At 39.9% G+C, this 21,197-nt stretch overlaps 1 protein-coding gene across 1 annotated transcript in view; it reads right to left on the bottom strand.

Annotated features, from left to right (window-relative positions):
- Positions 1-20,829, bottom strand: part of septin12 (septin 12) — a 300,476-nt gene extending 279,647 nt beyond the window's left edge. The window contains exon 1 of the mRNA XM_068003382.1: positions 20,699-20,829. Coding sequence (XP_067859483.1) covers positions 20,699-20,753 — 55 coding nt within the window. The 5' untranslated portion in view covers positions 20,754-20,829. The remainder of the gene's footprint in view (positions 1-20,698) is intronic.
- Positions 20,830-21,197: the final 368 nt, after the last annotated feature.

Genomic DNA, 21,197 nt, shown 5'->3' with positions numbered 1-21,197 from the left:
GCCTTAGATGATGCATGTTTCTCTATGATTAAACAAATTCTCCAACCCTGAAAGAATTTACTGCAATTTGTCTTCTATGCTCACATTCACATTATGTTAATTAGCATAACTGCTAAAACAACAGAAGTCTGAAGTTATATCCCCACTTGCCCCACAAACAGCAGTGAGATAATACACCGCAGTCTGGTGTATTAGTTCATTGCTGTTTGTGGGAACTTGCTGCGTGCAAATTGGCTGTCGCGTTTCCCACATTATAACTATAACTACATTTCAAAAAAGTACTTAATTGGCTGTAAAGCACTTTGGGACATCCTGAGGTCATGAAAGGCGCTATATAAATGCCAGTCTTTCGTTCCTCTTTCTGGTGCAGTGGGTTTTATGTGAGACCACCCCAACGCATTTGGATTCAGAAGCGCAATGCGAATTGGTAATTGTAGATGATATCAAATGAGAAGGGGCAGTTGATTCTGAGAAGGCAGCTCAAGAGCTACAAAATGAGTTGGGCAAAATAATGATCGATGCAATTTAATACTAACAATTTCCTATTGCACATAGGAAGAAAAAATTGGTGACATAAATACTCCATGAATGATGTTGAAATAACTAAGGATGAATTTTAAACATCTAGAGATCTTTGTAGATTCAATGCTCAACATGTCCAACCACTGTGGAACAGCAAAGCAAATAGAAAACAGTATAATAGAAATGATAGGCTTTCATGCTCAAACTGCATTAATGCACTAGTCAGACCAAATCTCGAATACCGTATCCAGGCCTGGTCACCGATACTCATGGGAAATGTATATGCCCTGGAAGTGGTTCAGAGGTGAACCACAAGACTGATCCAGAATGCAGAGGTATGCTTTATTTAAACAACAGATTGGATGATGGCTTGTTCTCCAGTGTAAGATCAGTGGATTGAAGTATTCGAAAAGACTGGGGAAACTTAACTTCAGGATGCAATCTTATCAAGGTACATAGTCTAGTAAATGATATGGAAAAGGTAGATCTGAAAAAAAATCATGGGAGTAAGACACGGGGCCACAATTTCAAACTATGGACTGATCCCAGGAAGTTCTTCACATAGTGATAGACACATGGAATATATTTCAAAGTAGTGAAGTGGGGGCAAAAAGTCTGGAATCATTTAAGAAACAATTATACGTCATGATGGGGGAGAATAGTAGGATCTTTCTAGAAGCATAAACACTGGCATGGACCTGTTGGGCCGAATGGCCTGTTTCTGTGCTGTACATTCTTTGTAATTCTTTGTAAAGGATGAGCCAAATGGTCTACCTCATCCAAATTGTGATCAATAAGCAGCAACACAGACTGGGAAATTCACAATCAGGTTTCACCAGATGGTGAGATGCCAGAGTCAGCTGGGTTAGCAGCAGAGACAAAACACCAAAATAACGAAACAGGAATATAGTGATTCCACTTTGACCAATCTAGAATCTGCCACTGGAAAGTGTATAAGAGTGATGATGCTTAAAGCTATGCAGATCATCCCCAGCCAATGTACAGCCCTTTAAGGAGGAGAATGGAAATTAAAAATACTACAAATATATAATTTAAAAACGTAATTATGTGAACCTCAAGAAATTTAAATGAGCATTTATTTTTTATTTAGACAATTCTATCACATGCAGAAACTGGCCTTCAATCCAACTGAGACAACTCAAGCAAAATGTTCTCACAATTCACGTACGAAAAGGCCCTCTACAATTTCCAAACCATTTGCAATGTACATGAGTCTAAAGAGTGAAGCTGCCCTTGAATTCAGTTTCTCCAGCTTAGATGGGCCATGTTGCAGAACATGGGAAATTTAAATGAAATGCTGTGTCATTAGGTACTCTCCTAAGGTTTTTTTATTAGAGGTGTCTCGCTGGGAATGGTTACTGGCAATTCAATTAAAACATCAATGATTTCAGTCAGGGAAAAAAAAGTCAGCCAGACTACCCACCCTTGATTGTTATCTAATGATCCCAGCTAGAATGTATTCTTGCTGGACACTGAGTGAGAACAGGATCCAGCTCACCTGTGATGCACTCCATGCTCGAATAACCGGCTGATAGTCTCACACATGAAGAATGGCAAAGCACTGGAAGGGTAGCCCCTAAAACCTTTTCACAGCAAACATCACTGGGGGTTATTTTGACTTTGGGCGATTGTGTAAAATCGGACGATATCTGATCAGCCACCATTATACATCTCATTTTTCATCTGTCATAGGGCTGATTGAGCAAAATCTCAGAGTGTGATTCTGTAAAATCGCCCTTTATGATCTTTGGTGCATTACCAAGGGAATGTTGCACTGGCAGAGATAGTCAAGGGATATGGGGATTGGGCGGGAAAGTGGAGTTGAGGTCGAAGATCAGCCATGATCTTATTAAATAGTGGAGCAGGTTTGAGGGGCTACATAGCTTATTCCTGGTCCTATTTCTTATGTTCCCCCGACTTTCATTTCCATTAAAGACAACTCTTTGGTCCTCTAACTCTGGCCTTTTGAACATTCCACTCTCCCTCCACCCCACTATTGTGGAAAGCTCTTTAATTGCTTCGGCCCTACCGTCTAGAATTTGCTCCCTCTGCCCCTCCATTTCTTTTTCTACCTTTAAAAGCCTTCTGAAAACCCATCTTTTCAACTAACCTTTCCTCATTCTCCCACCATGGCTCGGCACACATTCCTTTCTTTATTTCAATTACTTATTTTTTCTCCCCCCCTCTGTAAAGCACCTTGGGATGCTTTCTACAACAAAGACGCTATATAAAGACTAGTTCTTATTGTTGCTTCCTAAGAGGCCACCTGAAACATTTTAAGTTGTCAGAAGCCTAAAAGCATAGTAAGCTGTACCACCGCCTTCTCAACCAGAGGCTGGCAAGTCCAAATACTCGGAACAGCTGATCATTCTGGTCTAGTTGCCGCAGTTGGTTGTCAAACCTATCCTAGTCCTCCACATCCTGCAGCAAGCACATCTTTCAGAGGCTGATCATGAAACGGTGTTGATTGTGGTTTGAATGTTATTCAGACCACGCATCCCTCAGCTCAGAGGTCGAGTAGACAAAAACAAAAAGCTAAAAACCAAATTCGTAGGAGAACTCTACTGAGTTGGGGAAAAAGGCTTCATTAGTAACCTAACAAAGTTTTAGTCTAGGTATATATAAAGATCACTGGTTGGTTGAATTAGGGTTTACAATATTAACAAATGTTCCCCAGCATGGACATTCTTCACCTTGATAAGTACAAAAATATCCACTGAAAAAATATAATTTTAGATTTTCTTAGTTTTCTTTTCCTAATACATATTCATAAACAGAATAGAGTTTTACAGTACTGTATTGATCTAAATAATTATTACACTGGCTACATTCATACTGGCCTTTGATTTAACATGTGATAGAAGTCTTAAAACACCGTTACAACATGCCAACCTTTCACTACAGACAAGCTTTACATCGTCATTCATTTTTGGCACATTACACCATTTAGAAACAACATACTTTGCAAAACTTTGCAACTTTTTTTTGTCCTGTGGCATCATTTGTCTAGCTTCGAGTACCCACCCACTAATGACTGCTGTGCACACAGTCTGACAGGTCAAAGTGTTTGAGGTCAGTAATTAGTAAGTCCAGTAATAGCTCATAAGGAATTCATAGTGTCTACAGCTAGAAACAGCAGTGTGTTTGCGAAACCAAAGATGAATGGGAAGGCTTCTAACCACAGCATACATCTGCTTGGGGCACCATATAGTGAAGTAGTAAACAGAAATAGGAAACGTCTATTATACCTATTCAAACCTAAGGCAAGTCAGGACAAAACAGCATGGATTCTTCATTACTAGTCTGCAAATGTTACCCTGTGGATTTTTTTTAAACAAAGTGCGATTAATTCAAAAAACTAATTCAGATAAGGTACAAACAACTCAGTTCAAACAGATGTGCATATCCAATTAGCGTAAGGAACAATAATTGTTAAAAAAAAACTAGTATCTCTCAAAACATCCCCTAAAAAGATATAAAACAAAGGTACTAAAATCTGAACAGTGTAATTTAGCCCAACTATCAATTTTGTCAAAGTGTTTAATTCTATTTAACTGTGAACAGAAATACTGGAATCAAAAGATATGAATGCCAATCCTTCTTCAGAATAAAAAAACAAACTAAGCACCCAGACCTGTTCCTTGATATTAGGATATGACATGACATTTGCAAATATATGGCTCAATCCTTATTCGTCTGAAAAAAAGAGTTAATGTTGTCAAACTTAAAAATTCTACATTTGAAAGGTTGGAAGACTGCATTGAAGGGTGCTTAACGTTTTTGAAGGTAACCGATTCTTTCTAACTCTTTTATGGAAAATATCTTACATTTTACACAAACAAACAGGTAACTACTCAATAAAGTTACAGCAGGCCTTACTCTGAATGAAGTTCTCCTCCACACATCATAAGACTGAGGACCGCATCAGCAAACCCACACAAGGGAAGTTTGTGCACCTGCCCTTTAAAATGTTTTAGGATTCTAGTGCCTCTGCTTTCCCATATCATAGATACTGTCACCAAACGCCCCTACCCTTAGCTCAATGAAACCACTTCAGGATGTTTCAACCACACATGTGTAAACACTCCTCTAAAGTGCAATAAATATTTAAGAACTTACTTTTGGTAAATATGTATTTTCTATTAGTGCCAACTGTTTGGCCATTTTTGGCATTGCAACATTAGCACAACATTCAAAAGGTAGAGTTAGTAATCCAAGTGTACACCAACAGAAAGTTTTTACCCAGCTAAATGGTTTTTATAGTTTAATCCACTATCTGATAAATGGAAGTAATTTTTTGGTACAAGTAAAATGTAATCACCTTTAAATTACTGAGCTCACAAGTGAGTGTTCATAGATATGTAATGTACAAGTTTCAGCCTGCCTAATACTGGCAATAACCAAGGGCTACATTTTTCTATTTGTTCAAAATGAACCGTAATAATTCTTAAAAAAAGTATTTATGACTCTCTAACAAAATAACAGGGGTACACGATTTTTTTAAATGACCAGTTTCAAGTGGTACAATTTTGTTTGTGGGAATGGCAAAAATTCAGCCAGTCACGTTGCCCTTGTAATAATTCTCCTTGCAACACACCTCAAGTAGTTAAGGAGCCACTCAACTGGTATAAATGATGAAAAGTTTATGGTGAATATAGTTTTGGAGTATGCAATACTTTTGTGAAATTACTGGCTTTATGACTTCGCTGCTCTATTTCACGCTAATTTCCCCGAGATAATTTTTTGAGTAGATCCTATTCTCAGACCTGGACTAACGGTCCAGCAGCATTTTCTATACCATTAATTCATGCCTGCCTAGCCTTTCGCAAAAAATTGCAAATAAAGAAAAACCTGGCCCCAAGAGCATAATGATAAAAAGTCGCATCAAATTTAGTGAACAATAATGAATAAATGATGAAACAAGTTAGTGTTCATGGAACATTTACAGATACCTGGCCAAAATAAGTCTAGTATCCCCTCTGCAAATAGAAACTCATTGAATGGTGACAAGAGATCACACATCAAGTTTAGTGACAATGTAATAATTTCATTCTCAAAACACTGCATGTTTGAAAATCTTGGGGCTAAATGATATTATATTTGCAAGTTTTTGTTGGATTTCAAAGGATACCTAAAATAGTGCTTTGTTGCACTGTGACATGCAGTACAGTGGGAAAACTTCAGGGAATAAAACTTTTAATAGAAAGACTGCAGAGCAAAAGACTGAAGCTTGTTGCAAGGTAAATAATTGTTTTTGTCTGTGAAAGGGGCAAGTTATATTCATGACTTAGCTTCTTGCAGGTGGACAAAGGAGACACTTTAAGTCATGACTCCTCGAATTATTCAAGGTTCAACATCCGCCTTACCGAGGCGAGACAAAATTAACTTTCTGGTTTCTGGGGTTATTTGACTAGAATGATGGCTTTACATTTATGGGTGTCCCCGGCTTGAGGTTTTATGGGGGCCACTACCTGGATTAAGGAAAAATACTGTGAAATGCTGGCTGATCTCCTGTGGCACTGCTCAGATGTAGTCTGCAGTACAATTGCCCATGTTAGCTGCTACATTGGAGGGGTGCTTAACTTGGTCTCTTAAGACCACTGCTTAGGTACTCCCTGTAGAAAAGTAGTTTAAACAGGCACATCCTAAAGTCAATTAGAGGATACATTTGGAGGCAAGTTTCTGTAGATTGGCAGTTGCTAGTAAATCCCTGGCTTCTGCCTTTGCGGAGTGGCCAGGTTGTCAAAATTGGGAAAAAAAGCTAGAAATGACTAACTTTCTTTCTCTTTACTTTCCTCCTCTGAAGTACAACATCTGAAATTGCATGGATGCATGTTACATACACCTAGTCTAATTTTTTATAAATAGCCCAAAGGGTTTGCTGCACATGTAGTAACAGAAAAAAAGAAAATGTGATCACTGTAGGGTCCCAATCCAAACACTGGTAAAAGCATGCAGATAACACGTTCTTATATCGGGATGTGGTTTGATTAAAAAGAAGTCAAACTCCACTTTACAAAAGCTAAACTGCAAGGTAGGCGATGAAAGCTTTTGATGCTTGACAGAGAAAATAAAAATAAATGTCCAATGCATAACACATCCATATGTCAATTCCTTGTGCACTATTTTAACAGTTGTTACTTATTTAAACTAAATGGGCTAAGAACTGCATTAAAATAGCGCACAAAGGAATTTTACACATAACATGCATTAATCAGTATGTTACTGGATGAAATTAAACCCCAGCATCAGTAAATACAACTTTTTGGTTTATTTTAAGGGATGATTTAATAGATAAACATCGCGTTCTGTATTTCGCTCCTGCTTTTTTAAAAAATGTTCACCCTTGTGGGAGTATGCACTATTAGTTCTACAGACACTTTAAAATAACAAATAACAGTTGTTGACACTATTTCTATTTATTCTATTCCCTTTTTTAAGGGAAACTCTGCTGTTTCAGTTGGTAGATGCACTGTGTGGTATGGTACACAGGTCCTACATCTGTGCATACAGTCACAGGGTGGGTGGAGGTCCTCCTGAACGATGGCAGTTTGGTTATTGTGCTGAGATAGCTGATCTCAATCAGGACAACAGTAAGGCAAAGCAGCGTGTGGAACCTTCCTGGTCCGAAAGGCTCAGCTATTCAATGGATAAACTTGCTGAGCAATCGGTCAGGCTTTGTATGTTGATACAATAAGGGTTTCGGTGTATTAGCATACAAGGAGATTGATAGTTGGGAGTTCAAGTCAATTTAGCATCATTGGACAATCAAGTAATAAGATGTATGGGCAAGTGTCAGTTAAAAAAAATCTAAGATTTAACATATTTTTGAGATTAGTGAAAACCATGATATTTCTGAAAATAAAATGGTTCTCTTTTCTGCTTCACTGTATTCAATTGTAAGAGATTGCAGCTCATTATATCTGTTGAGCAGAATATCTAGGGGCCTTAAGTACTATATTCCTGGTCACAGACAAGCTAATGCAAGGTTTTTCATAGCTCTGAAAGCTGTCAAATGCATATTAGCCTTTTCCTCAAATGGGAATGTTATTTGGTTAATTAAGGGCACCCTGCTCTCTAAACTAGCTGAAGTAAAAAAAACTTTAATAGAATCTCCAGGTGAATTCAAGGCCTGTCTTGCCTCAAATTTTGGTATAATACACACGATGGGAAACTATGAGGACATTCAAAAAACAATTGCACTCTCTCTGGATCAAGAAAAAGTTTTTCATTTTTAGACAAATTTCTTATTTAATGCATTAAAATGATGAAAAATCTACTTCATTCATCAATTAAGAAACCAGGTGCTTTGTAACAATACTCTCTCACACGGAGTACAGTTAGTCTCAAAGGGATTAGTCACCAGTCTAGACCACAAAGTAGATTCATGAGCTTGGCCCAGGTGCACTTGCCCACCAAGCTTCTGTCCCCTCCTTGCCTCTACTCAGGCTGCTGGAAACAGTGAGCTCGAGTCACATGCTGAAATCCACACCCTATCATTTATTGGCAATGGGTCCTGTAAGCAATTAGTTGTGCCACTGGATCATTAAGACTTCAAAAGTAAAACAAATAATAGACAATTTTTCTTTTATTGTTGTTATTTGAGCAATTTGTTTTTTTAAGCCAAATTTCTGCCCTCCTCTTCTGAAGGTGCTAATTCTTGCTGGTTTACAGTTGCTCATGCAGCCTTGCCTAAACAGTGTTTCGAGCTATTTGACTATAAAGGGCATCGCAACCAAGTCCAGTCGCACCCAACATCCACATATACACACTTTCCAGCAGGGGACACCGAACAACATAGGAACCCTACCTAACTTTTACCCTCCTGAGCCAAGGGCATTGAATCCAATTGTAGCATCCCGACCTCAGCTCAACTTGGCATCAGTTAACTCAGCCAACAAAACTGAACCTGCAGCCTGTACGGCTCAGTGCTACACTACTCAGTGCTACACTACTCAGTGCTACACTACTCAGTGCTACACTACTCAGTGCCTTCACCCACGAGGCTCTCGAGATAACCAATTTTTAAACCAATATAAATTTAATTTGAACATTTGCTACAGAACACAACATGCAAATGCAATGATTAGGTAACATTTATTTCCACGTGTGCAGCTCTTTATCACCGATGTGAATTTGCACTATTAGGGGGAGCCATGAAAGAACAACAACAACCAGGCAACAACTGACCACACTCTTATAATATGTGAAAGGGACCCATGAAAGCTTTTCACATCCGTGAGAGAACGGTCATTGGTGCAATTGTCTATTATTCATATTCTGTGGATGGAACCTCGAGCAAATAGCTCCCAAGTTCACTTCAATTTTGAGCAGCTCCGAAACCCTATCTGAGATGGTGAGGATTCCTTTGGTGGCGATGCTGTGACATCATGATAAACCGTATAATTAATGTTAACAAGTCATTTTTAACTTTTCTCCAAATTCTTCTTGACATTACTGAACTGCACCCCTTGGACCCAAACTGCTGAGATCTGCAGATTTGAAACTATTAAGCATTGTGGTTAGACATTGCTTCGAGCTGCCATCGATTTAGTTTACACACCACCTTTGGCATCACTGCATGAACCTATGGCACTGTTTGGCTGGGCTTTAAACACTTCCTGATTACAGATTGTTACAACTTTGGTTCATCCAATTGATTTTTTTAAAAAATACCTTTGCTCGGCCGAGATATTCTAAGAAGTAAAATGAAGCACGGAACAAGAAAAGGCCAATTGGCACAACAAGTTCACATCTTCCCCGTGGACCATATGCAATTTGCCCTATCATGGACTCTACCAACCCAGATGCACCTCCAGGAATATAAAACTTCATGAAATGTCTCCCCTACCCTCAAGGGTAACCTCCAGAGAATTAATCCAATCTTACAATCCACCCTTAAAGTGCTGATCATTCAGTCATGGACCGAGAAGCACAAGAACCATCGTGGTTCATGGAGCATTTAGTCACGTGTATCCACTCTTATTTTTATCCCGAATCTTGTTCTTACAACAGTATTTTTAAAGGAGTTAATCAACAAAGCATTACCTGCTTTTGCTGGGAGTCTATTCCTCAAATCCACAATGCATAGGGGGAAAAAAAATTCCAGTAATCTCTAGTCTTGTACATACCTCATCGATCACCTGGTTCAATAAACTTGATCACATCAGGAGCAGATGCCATCAAAGCTGTATTATTAGTTATTACTGGCTTTTTATTTTGCAAAATCAGAGTAAAAATATGGGATAAATTTATAAGTTATTGAGGTAAGCATTAAAGGCAAATCGAATGAAGACCGCTATCTTGGATTTAATAGAAACAATGAAATGTTGAGGAGAACACATACTACCAGCATTGCCCAACCACTTACAGTGCATAACCAAGCTCACTGTAAATCTATCAAAGACTTCTTTACATTTAATTTTCTGAAAATTCACCAACATTTCCTTAGGTTATAAAGATATGAAGACAGCTGTCTTAAAAGTTCCCTGCAGCGTTCCTTATTTTCAAAAGAAGCAGCCCCAGTGGTGAGAGAAACTATCAAATCAAACGAGAAAGGTGCAAGACCATGAAGGAGCTTTACAGTTACTGAGGTGACAGGCAATTGCTCACTGACAGATGAATGTCCAATAATTAGACTGTACTTTTACCAACACCCTTGTTACCGAAAAATTCATACGCAAAACTAATCCTTCCTATTTTTCTGTTTTTTTTAAAAAACTGTTCAAAGATAACAAATAATAGTTTATATATGACAGCAACTTCCTGCATTTTCTTTAAAAAATGCTCTGTTCTCCTTGGAACAGAGACAGTTGTGAGGAGATTTGATAGCGGTGTTCAAAATCATAAAGGGTCTAGACAGAGTAGATAGAGAGAAACTGTTCCCATTGGCAGAAGGGTCAAGAACAAGAGGACATAGATTTAAGGTGATTGGCAAAAGAACCAAAGGTGATATCAGGAAAAACTTTTTTTTTAAACACAGTGAGTGGTTAGGATCTGGAATGCGCTGCCCAGGGGGGTGGTGGAGGCAGATTCAATCATGGCTTTCAAAAGGGAACTGGATAAGTACTTGAAAGGAAAAAAAATTGAAGTCCACGGGAATAGGGCAGGGGTGTAGGACTAGCTGGATTGCTCTGGCATAGCGCCGGCATAGACTCGATGGGCCGAATGGCCTCCTTCTGTGCTGTAACCTTTCTATGATTCTATGATTTACGCACTCTTTCAATGAGCAGAGTCTTTCTGACACTCTCTGAATATTTTATTCAAAAAGTAATTTAATGAAAGGAAGCAAAAATAGATTATATTATTCGAATCTGATGGATCATAGCAATCTCGCAAACTAGCGCCAACTAATGGAAGATTTGATTGAAGTATTAAAACCTATTTGAAACCTTAAGTTGCTATTCTATTTCCCTTTAAGTAACTGCTGCCTTCCAAAAACAAAGCATGTTTCTGCAGCCAGCATTTTTATAAGTGTGAAAGCTGTAATTCTGTTTTGCAAGATGTTGAGAAAGAAAATAAGAGAATCAGAGTTTATTTAAATGCTATACACGCCATAAGTAATAATTACGTGTTCTTGCCAATTCAACACTATGCTACTTACTGAAGAATTTAAAATATCCTGCCTTAGGACACAATCTTCAAGCTGACTACATAAGAGGTCAGAGTTGACCGTATTAAGTTAGCGATGTCTTCTCAGTCATCCAGGTTTAATTTAGTAAACAAATGGACACAAGGAGGATAGACTGGGGACAGGTAAAAGTTATTAATTTTATGAAGTTAAATATTAACAATCATCTGCTGCTACAAAAGCTTATCCATCCACAGAAATGAGACTAAAATTTCAGTCTGTACTGCAGGGGAATGTTTAAACAATTAATCAATGTGATTTAAATTTAAAAGGAATTCCAATCTGAATTTCGATCAGAAGCCAAACCATTAGTATTATGCAACTAAATTTGCCATGAAGGGGTATTAATCCCAATTAAAAGCCCTACATCATTAAAAATGTTAAGAGTGATTTCAAAAGCAGTCAAGCAGCCAACTATTTATTAACTATATTGTAAGACAACATTGGGTCCATTCTGGAATAGGTAACACGATGCAATTTTAAAGCAAGAAGAAATAAATTAGATCTCTTTCCCATCCTTAAATATAAAACTTTTGAATTCATACACAATAGCCATAATAGTGCCAGAATACTGAAAGGATACATAGGCAAACAGGAATATGGGAATATGCCACTGGTTTATATTAACTGGATAACTCAAATGTAATTTTTATTACATGCGATTCTGGGGTCTTTACTAGTATGTGTGGATCATGTTCTGTAATTCTATCCAATTTCTGTGAAAACCAGTGGCCGGGGTCATTTGGGGTGAACAAAACCCATTTTTTGTAAAGTTGGAATTCCCATCATGATACTAGCAAACTGCAGAATCAGATTTTGTTGGCAGGTCCCTCGGTGCACCTCGGTGGTGCAACTCGCCACAGCTTGTTTGGCAGCACCTCCCAAACCTGCGACCTCCACCACCAAGAAGGACAAGGGCAACCACCAAGTTGCCCTCCAAGTCTCATATCATCCCTACTTGGACATATATCGCCATTCCTCCCATTGTCACTGTATCAAAATCGTGGGACTCCCTACCCAACAGCATTGTGGGAGCATCTTCACCACATGGACTGCAGCGGTTCAAGAAGGCGGCTCACCACCACCTTCTCAAGGGCAACTAGGGATGGGCAATAAATGCTGGCCTTGCCAATGACGCCCATATCTCGAGAATGAATAAAAAGAAACAATTGCTGCCAGCCTGCCACCATTCCGGGGACAGTCGGAACTTTCCCCACTAACATTTTGTGGTGTAACCGAGAAATTGGAAGAGCCCAAAGGCTAAGGTTAGGTATTACATAGAATGTACAGCACAGAAACAGGCCATTCGGCCCAACAAGCCCATGCCGGTGTTTATGCTCCACACGAGCCTCCTCCCACCCATCTTCATCTAATCCCATCAACATATCCTTCTATTCCTTTCTCCCTCATGTGTTTATCTAGCTTCCCCTTAAATGCATCCATGCCAGTCGCCTCAACTACTTCTTGTGATAGCAAGTTCCACATTCTAAGGTAGATATGTTCAATGTTTCCATGATATAAGACTTTACAACAAACTACCTATTTCACTACTCAGACCCAGCAAAACTATTCTGCTCTCACTTAAAAAAGCTGGAATGATTTCAGCAAGGCCCGTTTTTACCAGCATACACCCATACCAATTGAATTTGGACTAATGCACACAAACCCTGTGCTATTCACTTCTCTGCACACAGTATCGACCGCTCATCTGAGGGCACAGATAGGGATATTGGTGCCCATCCTAGAAATGTCAGTAATAGTACTGTAATACAACACAGTAATTCTGCCTGGAGTAATGGCATGACAGGGCCTGTAAGCAGTCATTTTAGTGCTATTAATTTCTGGAATACACAAAAGAATAATTAAAAAATCATTGAAGTAAAATTAAAAATAAACAAATTAAGACCATTTCTCTGCAACACAAAACTCCCCATCTCGGTACTTATGACCCTCCTCCCCAGCCCACAGTAACTTTTCTTTTTTCTCCTTCCATGGACTGTGTACTCTAAGCAATTGATTACTAAATCAGATGCAAGGATAAGAATACTCGGGAAGTTTTCCCCTGGGTGGCAAAGTTAATTTCCGATCATATCTCGTAAACTCACGCATGCCGCTGAGCTCTGGCCTGCTGTCTGCGTTTTCTGATTGCCACTAATTTATGCCCAGATGGTTCTTCCTGTATCCTCAGCACCGTTTGTCTGTGTGTGTGCAACACTGCTGTCTGCTCCACTCCTGCCCCATCTGTAGTTCACCAGCACTTATTCCTTTCAGGGAAGTTACAACATGGAGTTGCTGGGAACAAAACTCCACATATATCAGCACTGAACATTTATAAGTACACAACACATTGAATGTTCTGCATTCAAAACTAGTCAATAATAAAACACGGGTAAGCCAAGCATACAGGAGACACAGATCTGATTTTCTAGCGATAGGCTGTGCAAGAATCAATTTGCTCCCATTTCTTATTTTCACTTAAACTTCATATGAGTATCACGCCCTTCACCACCGGCGCACTGTGGCTGCAGCGTGTACCAAGCACAGGATGCACTGCAGCAACTCGCCAAGGCTTCTTCGACAGCACCTCCCAAACCCACAACCTCTACCACCTGGAAGGACAAGAGCAGAAGGCACATGGGAACAACACCACCTGCACGTTCCCCTCCAAGTCACACACCATCCCGACTTGGAAATATATCGGCCGTTCCTTCATCGTCGCTGGGTCAAAATCCTGGAACTCCCTTCCTAACAGCACTGTGGGAGAACCGTCACCACACGGACTGCAGCGGTTCAAGAAGGCGGCTCACCACCACCTTCTCGAGGGCAATTAGGGATGGGCAATAAATGCCACCCACATCCCATGAACGAATATAAAAAAATATATACTTAATATAAAATAAACATAAAAGGGACTTGCATGTATTTGGATGTAGAAAAAAAATCTTTTTAACCCATTACATACATAATTGTGAACTCAATGTTGTCTTGTATTCTATTATAGGAACTGAAATTAAAGGTAGTGACTAAATATATGGACACAGACTGGGGTGATCCAGTGAAATGGGATTCCTTGCAATGCATCCATTCAGGATCCCTGGTGTGTGTATTCTCACCACAGGCTGTTCCCAGGCCAGCTGCAGTTTTATATCTTTCCTGCTACCAAGGTATTTACTGTGTTTTAGACACAGCCTATGCTCAAGCAAATGGATGTAATCAGGATCCCACAGGAGGGTCCCTGTACATACAATCATTAAAAAAAACAATCTGCAGGTGAGTAAACGCCATCAATATTTACTCTAATGGGAACCCTAGAGACAGCTCAGAAACAGTGCAACTCTTTTTTCAGGAGAGCTAAATTCAAATTGTCCTTACATGCCGCATATATATATAATCCCCAGTATAAAATATCTGTAGTGCTATTAATACTCCCAGCTCCAACCGATAACAGCCAGCAAGGGAAGTGGGTTTAAAGTTTAGCTCCCACCAAAAAAGTTCTACATTTGAGGCCTGCAAGGAAACTCCCTCCAGGCACTCGGGCTGATAAGGGTTTTATGTCCTGTTTACATTATGGTCTCACAGTAGGGAAGCTTTAATGAAAGGCAACAGCTATGCGCATGCCTTATCACCTTGAAATGTGCCAGTGGAGTTGGACTAACATAAATATTGGTAGGGTGAGCATTCTTTTTTTTATTATTTGCAACCCACAGTTCAGGAAAAACATTGGGAACTCAAATTGAAAAATGTAAAGAAATGTAAAAATTTGGAGGGGGTTATTCACTCTCCCTCACCCTGCTCCCCCACCCGCCCTGCAGTAAAAAATTAAAAGCTGCAACTGACCTGAAATGACTGAGAACTTGACCAACAATCACCTACGCAATGGCATGTGTGTGTTTACTAATTGAACACTGCTGTACACTCAGTGCTGGATGGTGTGAACTGGATAATGTTTAAAGTTTATCCTGTCTGGTCACAGTGCTCGGTCTGCCAGCTTGTAACAGCTCCTCACATCTGGATCGGTTTCATCAGTTCGCAGCTTGCTCGCTAGATGGAGCAGTGCAAAGAGTAAGCCATCCATCCAAAGCAGGCAGTAAAACTTCACACTATCCAGCACATACATGGTTATGGTACAGGAATAGTAACAGACCAAAAGCTCTTCCTGAACTGTGTCTGCAAAGTAGTCCATACTCCACAGTTTCAAAGAAGCGCTCTGTTTTGAATATTAATTCAAATATTGCAATCAGATGAAATTGAATCACAAATGCTATGTTTTTAACGGTAAGTGAACAAACTTACCGTGACAAAGACTGTGTGGATTGAAGTCTAGTGAATATAGGAACATAGGAACAGGAGTAGGCCATTCAGCCCCTCGTGCCTGCTCCGCCATTTGATAAGATCATGGCTGATCTGTGATCTAGCTCCATATACCTGCCTTTGGCCCATATCCCTTAATACCTTTGGTTGCCAAAAAGACCTTTGGTTGCCAAAAGAATGAGACAAAGATGATATTTTTTTGTTGGTTATTACAGGCTCCTGGGACAGGTGGGGGAGGATAAGACACAATGGGCTCCATTTTGAAATGGTGGCAGGTTGGCAGCGGTGGTGGCGGAGGTGAAGGTGCGTGTGGCAAACCCGGATAAAAAACGCTTACCTTTTCTGACACGATCGCGATGTAATTGATGGTGATTAAAGTTCTTTCCGGGTTCCCAGCCCTGCAGCCAGCCTGATTGGGGCGGGGGCAGAGGGGTAGATTGGAGAGGGAGACATTGGAGCAGGTTTCACCAGGTGTGAATCGGAAGCCATGGGAAAGCCGCCCAGATGAGTTTAAAATTGTTTTAACTATCTACTATGTCAGAAATAAAGTATCTTAAGTACCTCAATGAGGTACATTTGGTTCATTAACTGTCATCCCACTGGGCTTTAATTGCTGGCAGGACTTCCGCATTTAGAAAGCCCGCCGCACACAGGCGCGTCTGTGGGGATCCCAGAAGTTGGCGGGTTGGGGCCGGTTTCCTCACCCACTCAGGATTTCCCCGATTTTCACAGCCCCCAACGCACCCACAATTTCCTTGGAAAATTGGGGCCAATGTTTTTGCAGATCAGGGAAGTTTGTGAAAAATGCATGATGTCAAATCATGGGGGGATCTCAATGTCTCTGATACTGACTTAGAAAAGTGCATAGGGGAAAACAGGAAAGAGCACATTTCAGGGAAGTGGTGCAGGATTTCGGCTCTTTCAGTGTCGAGAAACATACCTAACACAGGTAACAAACCTTCCAGTTCAAACATCTTTGCCACAATCTTTGTACACGTACACCAACACTCCTAACTTTATAAAGATTACTTTACATTTTTCATTGAGTGACATTTACATTTTTTAAAAAAACTTCAAGTAGTAGTTTACTGAGTGAAACATCACATCCTGTCTTTTAGAAGTCAGGAAACTTGTTCATTCCTCCAGCAAACAACACTGAAGTATTTCATGGCTGAACAGAGATTCAAATTGTCACAGATAACAGGCACAAACAACAGCTTCTTCCATAATTTCCCTCTGGAAATTGCGGCTTTAATACAAAGAAATTATTCAGGCAGCAGCGATTTTATCTGAGCAAGGCCTCAAATTACTCTATTTGTTACACAACATAATGAAAGTTCTGCACAATCGACACTCAGATAGCCCAAACAGGAATAGAGTATGTCAAAAAGTTATTAATGGTTAGACTAGATTTTTCAAAATGTCGTTTGTATTTAACTGCATAATTAGTTTACAGCCAATAATATAATTTTAAAAAATTTGATAATCCTAAATTGTTTTATTCCAATAAAGTTGCTCTATGTATGGTGAGGAAGGAGTTAAATCTCCGACCATGTTATTTCCAAATCAGGGTGGATCAACTTTTCAGCTGCCAGGAGCTCTTTGTCCTCCGGTGTAATCTACAAGTAAATAGTTTCATTTGAATTGTCTTTATGGAGGGTGAGCGCCTTACCTATTGAAAAGCTGATCTCTCACACAGTCTCCGGTTGATGTTATGAAACATTGGACATGTCTGCATCACAATCCCACCTTTCTTCACAATCCCACCGTTCTTTTGGCAAACACCGTTAAAAGTACGGCTGACTAGCTAAGCCTTGCGTTTTTTTTAAAATGGGGAATCTGTTTTGGGAGAGGGAGTACTTTCTTTTCCCACCCCCCATACAGTTCATTAATAAAAGCTATCTGCCTAGTCTACATATGTAAGGAATCTTACAACACCAGGTTATAGTCCAACAATTTTATTTTAAAATCACAAGTTTTCGGAGATTATCCCCTTCGTCAGGTGAGTGAAACTCACCTGACGAAGGGGATAATCTCCGAAAGCTTGTGATTTTAAAATAAAATTGTTGGACTATAACCTGGTGTTGTAAGATTCCTTACATTTGTCCACCCCAGTCCATCACCGGCATCTCCACATCATAGTCTACATATGTTATGGTGATATCACCATTTGTACAATCTGCCAGGACTTTGCTGGGTTCACCTTTGTGCAAAAAAGACTTGCATTTATATAGTGCCTTTCACGACCTCAGGATGTCCCAAAGCGCTTTACAGCCAATTAAGTACTTTTTGTTGTGCAATCACTGTTGTAATGTAGGAAATGCGGCAGCCAATGTGCATACAGCAAGATGCCGCAAACGGCAATAAGATAATGACCAGATAATCTGTTTTAGTGCCGTTGGTTGAGGGATAAATATTGGCCAGGACACCGGGAATAACTCCCCTGCTCTTCTTCGAAATAGTGCCATGGGATCTTTTATGTCCACCTGAGAGGGCAGTCGGGGCCTCGGTTTAACGTCTCATCCCGAAAGATGGGATGCAAATATTTTAAAGCGCAATTTGAGTGAAAACTAAAAGTAACCTCCTTAAAAAGCATATAAAAGCTGTTAGCTCAATGGCTCGTATTAATTTCAACCCCCAGTTATTAGTCAGTAGTACTGAATTGCTTTTAAGATACTTGCAATAAGTGATGTCCATTTCACCCACCACATTTCTACCCTTCTCTTCTGAAGATACTGGGGTACAGGCCAAAGGTGCAAGCAAGCCCTCAATACCATCCAAGTGGTCATTATTCACATTGAGTGTCAGTTGGCTATTCGACTGCGGACAGCATCACAGCAGAGTCTGATTGCATCCCTCCCCAACATCCAGACATTGACAATTTCCAGCAGGGGGCACTAAACAGCAATCAGGAAAGGAAGTCCTGCTGAATTTTCCCATCATCCCAGGGATGTTGAGTCTAGGTGTCCAAACCGTTACCCAGACCGAGTTCAGCTGAGTCACTATAGACTGGGGCTCAAACCACGGACCTTTTGTTCTGTCGCACCCCATGTGGAGCATTTACTCACTCAATCATCAGGTGAGCTCTGGCAACTCCAGTGGTTTTAAGCTAACCTATTGCTACCAGCACTAGTTATGCCAAGAGACCAGTTTTACTCTTTCAGTACGTTTTTACACTATTAAAAATAGATAGAGATAGATAGATAGATAGATAGATATAAAGCAGGGCTATTCTTTCTATATTTATTTAAAAGACAAAGTGCTTATGGAAAGATCCAGTAATAAACATTCATGTTTGGTCACTCTTACCTAATAACCAGCAAATGTAAGCTCCTAAACTTTAGTGAAGAGGGAACCTTGTCAAAGTATTTAAAACACTAAATGGTTCAGAGAAGTTAAAGCCACATTATTTCAGTCCTAATTTCTTGAAGAAAAGTGTAGATGGAAAACCTGTGAAAAGGAAATTTATAATAGATACCAGGAATAAAATTCTTACTTAAAGGGTGATGAGTGTTTGGAACAAGAAAGTTAAGAGAAACAAAAACATTATGGTTATGATGGGAGAGTTAGTGTACAAAATGGACGAGCATCCATGGAATGGCCTATTCTCATCTTTGCCTTTTGACCATTCCTCCTGCCTGGGTCAAAGTTCAGCAGCAGAACAGCAGTGACGTGGTTAAACGTTGAATACACCTCACTGGAGATGGGCAGACAGGAGTGATGTGGTCATTACCTCAATACACAGTATCCTTGATACTTGCCTCCATGCATCTTTCTCTATTCAGGAGAAGCACAGTCCTAAAACTATCAGAGAGCAACTACTTTACTGTTGATAGGATTAATCCCACTAGCTTCTTCAGCTCTCGCTAAGTGCAGAAATTATTCAAGGACTTCTGGCCAGACCTCAGTGGAAGTGGCTTATTAGATACTGCTTGAAAATAAACATATTCCCTGTGCTCATTTCAGATTGGTTTGTCAAGGGTTGATCGCTACAGGAAACACTTTGAACTGTCTGAAAGATAATGCAGACTAATCTGAAATGGAAACTAGGGAACATGCCCAGAGGCCGATTTAAATGTCCACAGACTGCATAAATTATTACATACCTGTGGTAGATACAAGAGCCAAAAGGCAGAAAATTCACATGTCACACACAACCTCATATCAGTGTCTGAACATATGAAGGAGACAGAGTGCGTCATGTGACAAATATCAAATTTCCCTCACATTTAAACAAGTGAAAATCTCTTGTATTTCATAAAAGAAAAAAAAACAGCATAGAACAAATAACTTTAGTCAATGCATCACAAACTTTCTAAAATGACATACAAGAGAGATCCACCTGTGAACAGAGCTATACTCAGCAGACACACACTCCCACTCCGCACTGCCTGTGGACTGCACGGGAATGTTCTGCTGCACATTATTGCTAGAGGTTTTACGACAATAAACAACTTAAAGGGAAGCAGTAACACTATCCCCTACTTTGCCTGCATGTCTGTGGTCATGGCTATAGTATTGCTCCGTTCCTTTTAAAGTCTGTAATTTTCCCAGAACTTTTCCAGGATCAAAGGCAACTGAGAACAGTTGATCCATAGTTACTTATGAGGCAATGGTTGCAGCCTAATGTGAACCTCACATAGTATTTAGGCCAAACCACAAGGCTTTAGGTTTGGGAAGCATTAGAAAACCGAAGTCAATCTGTATTTTATTTCATCATTTTCAGCAAAACCTGTTGAATGTAGCCATGCCGCTTGCAAGCTCGGTTGTGAGGGTGGAGGGGGTTTAGAAAGAGAGATGCAGCAGAAATCTGTCTGCCATGTAGCAGGGAGTGTTTAGGCTAGCATCAAATTACACCTTTCTACCTGCTCACCCTTATTCACATCTTCCCACTGAAAACATTCCAACACTCGAGGCAAAGATAAACGTGACACTAATTGGTTCAGAAACGTGGAAGATTAGAAAATGCAATGAAAGTAAATGAGCAATTTCCCTTCATATTACTTTCTTTGCTCCAGCGTTTAATATACAAAATATGCCAGTCATTAGAGCAAAAACTTCTCAATTACTAATAATATCCCCCTTGTTACTGCATTACTTATAAAATACTTTTTGCTAAGTGAGTTAATTAAGCACCACAAGTGGAAAAGATTAGTTTTAAAAGCTTAAGTATGAGATGACAATATTTTCAATGTTCCAAATCGTAATACAGACCTTCAAAATCTGACAGAATCCCCTCTAAGTGGTCATTGACAGAAAGCTCCGACATCCTGTACGTTATCCAAACCAAAAAGTTGTCAGAAAATTTCCAGGCAAAAGAAGAAACTGCACAGAAACTGGTTGTATAAGCACAAATCTAAAGTTTGCAAACAGCTGAGCAACTCTTTTGTTCCCTCGTAACCCCACAGGCTCTCTCTCTCTCTCTCTCTCTCTCTGGAAGCAGAACACAAGTGTCTGAATGCCTCCTAAGACTCCACATATGCCAAATGCTTTCAGCTGCATGCAAGTCACAGCTCCCAGTAAAAACATGCAAAGCAAATGGTCCGGCCCTCCCTACACAGATGGGTTAGAGCCCTGCCCCATTAGCAGATTGGCTAGATCAGATTCATGCCTCAGCTACCTCCAGTAGTAAAGGATTTCCTCGGATGGGGGGCTCCAACCTCAAAGCACATGACCCAAATGAGACTTCAGAAGTTGAACGTTTTGAGGGGGG

This window comes from Heptranchias perlo, chromosome 22 (assembly GCF_035084215.1).
Source record: "Heptranchias perlo isolate sHepPer1 chromosome 22, sHepPer1.hap1, whole genome shotgun sequence".
NCBI lineage: Eukaryota > Metazoa > Chordata > Chondrichthyes > Hexanchiformes > Hexanchidae > Heptranchias > Heptranchias perlo.
Note: the sequence above shows the minus strand (reverse complement) of the source record. Positions and strands in the feature narration are given on the sequence as shown.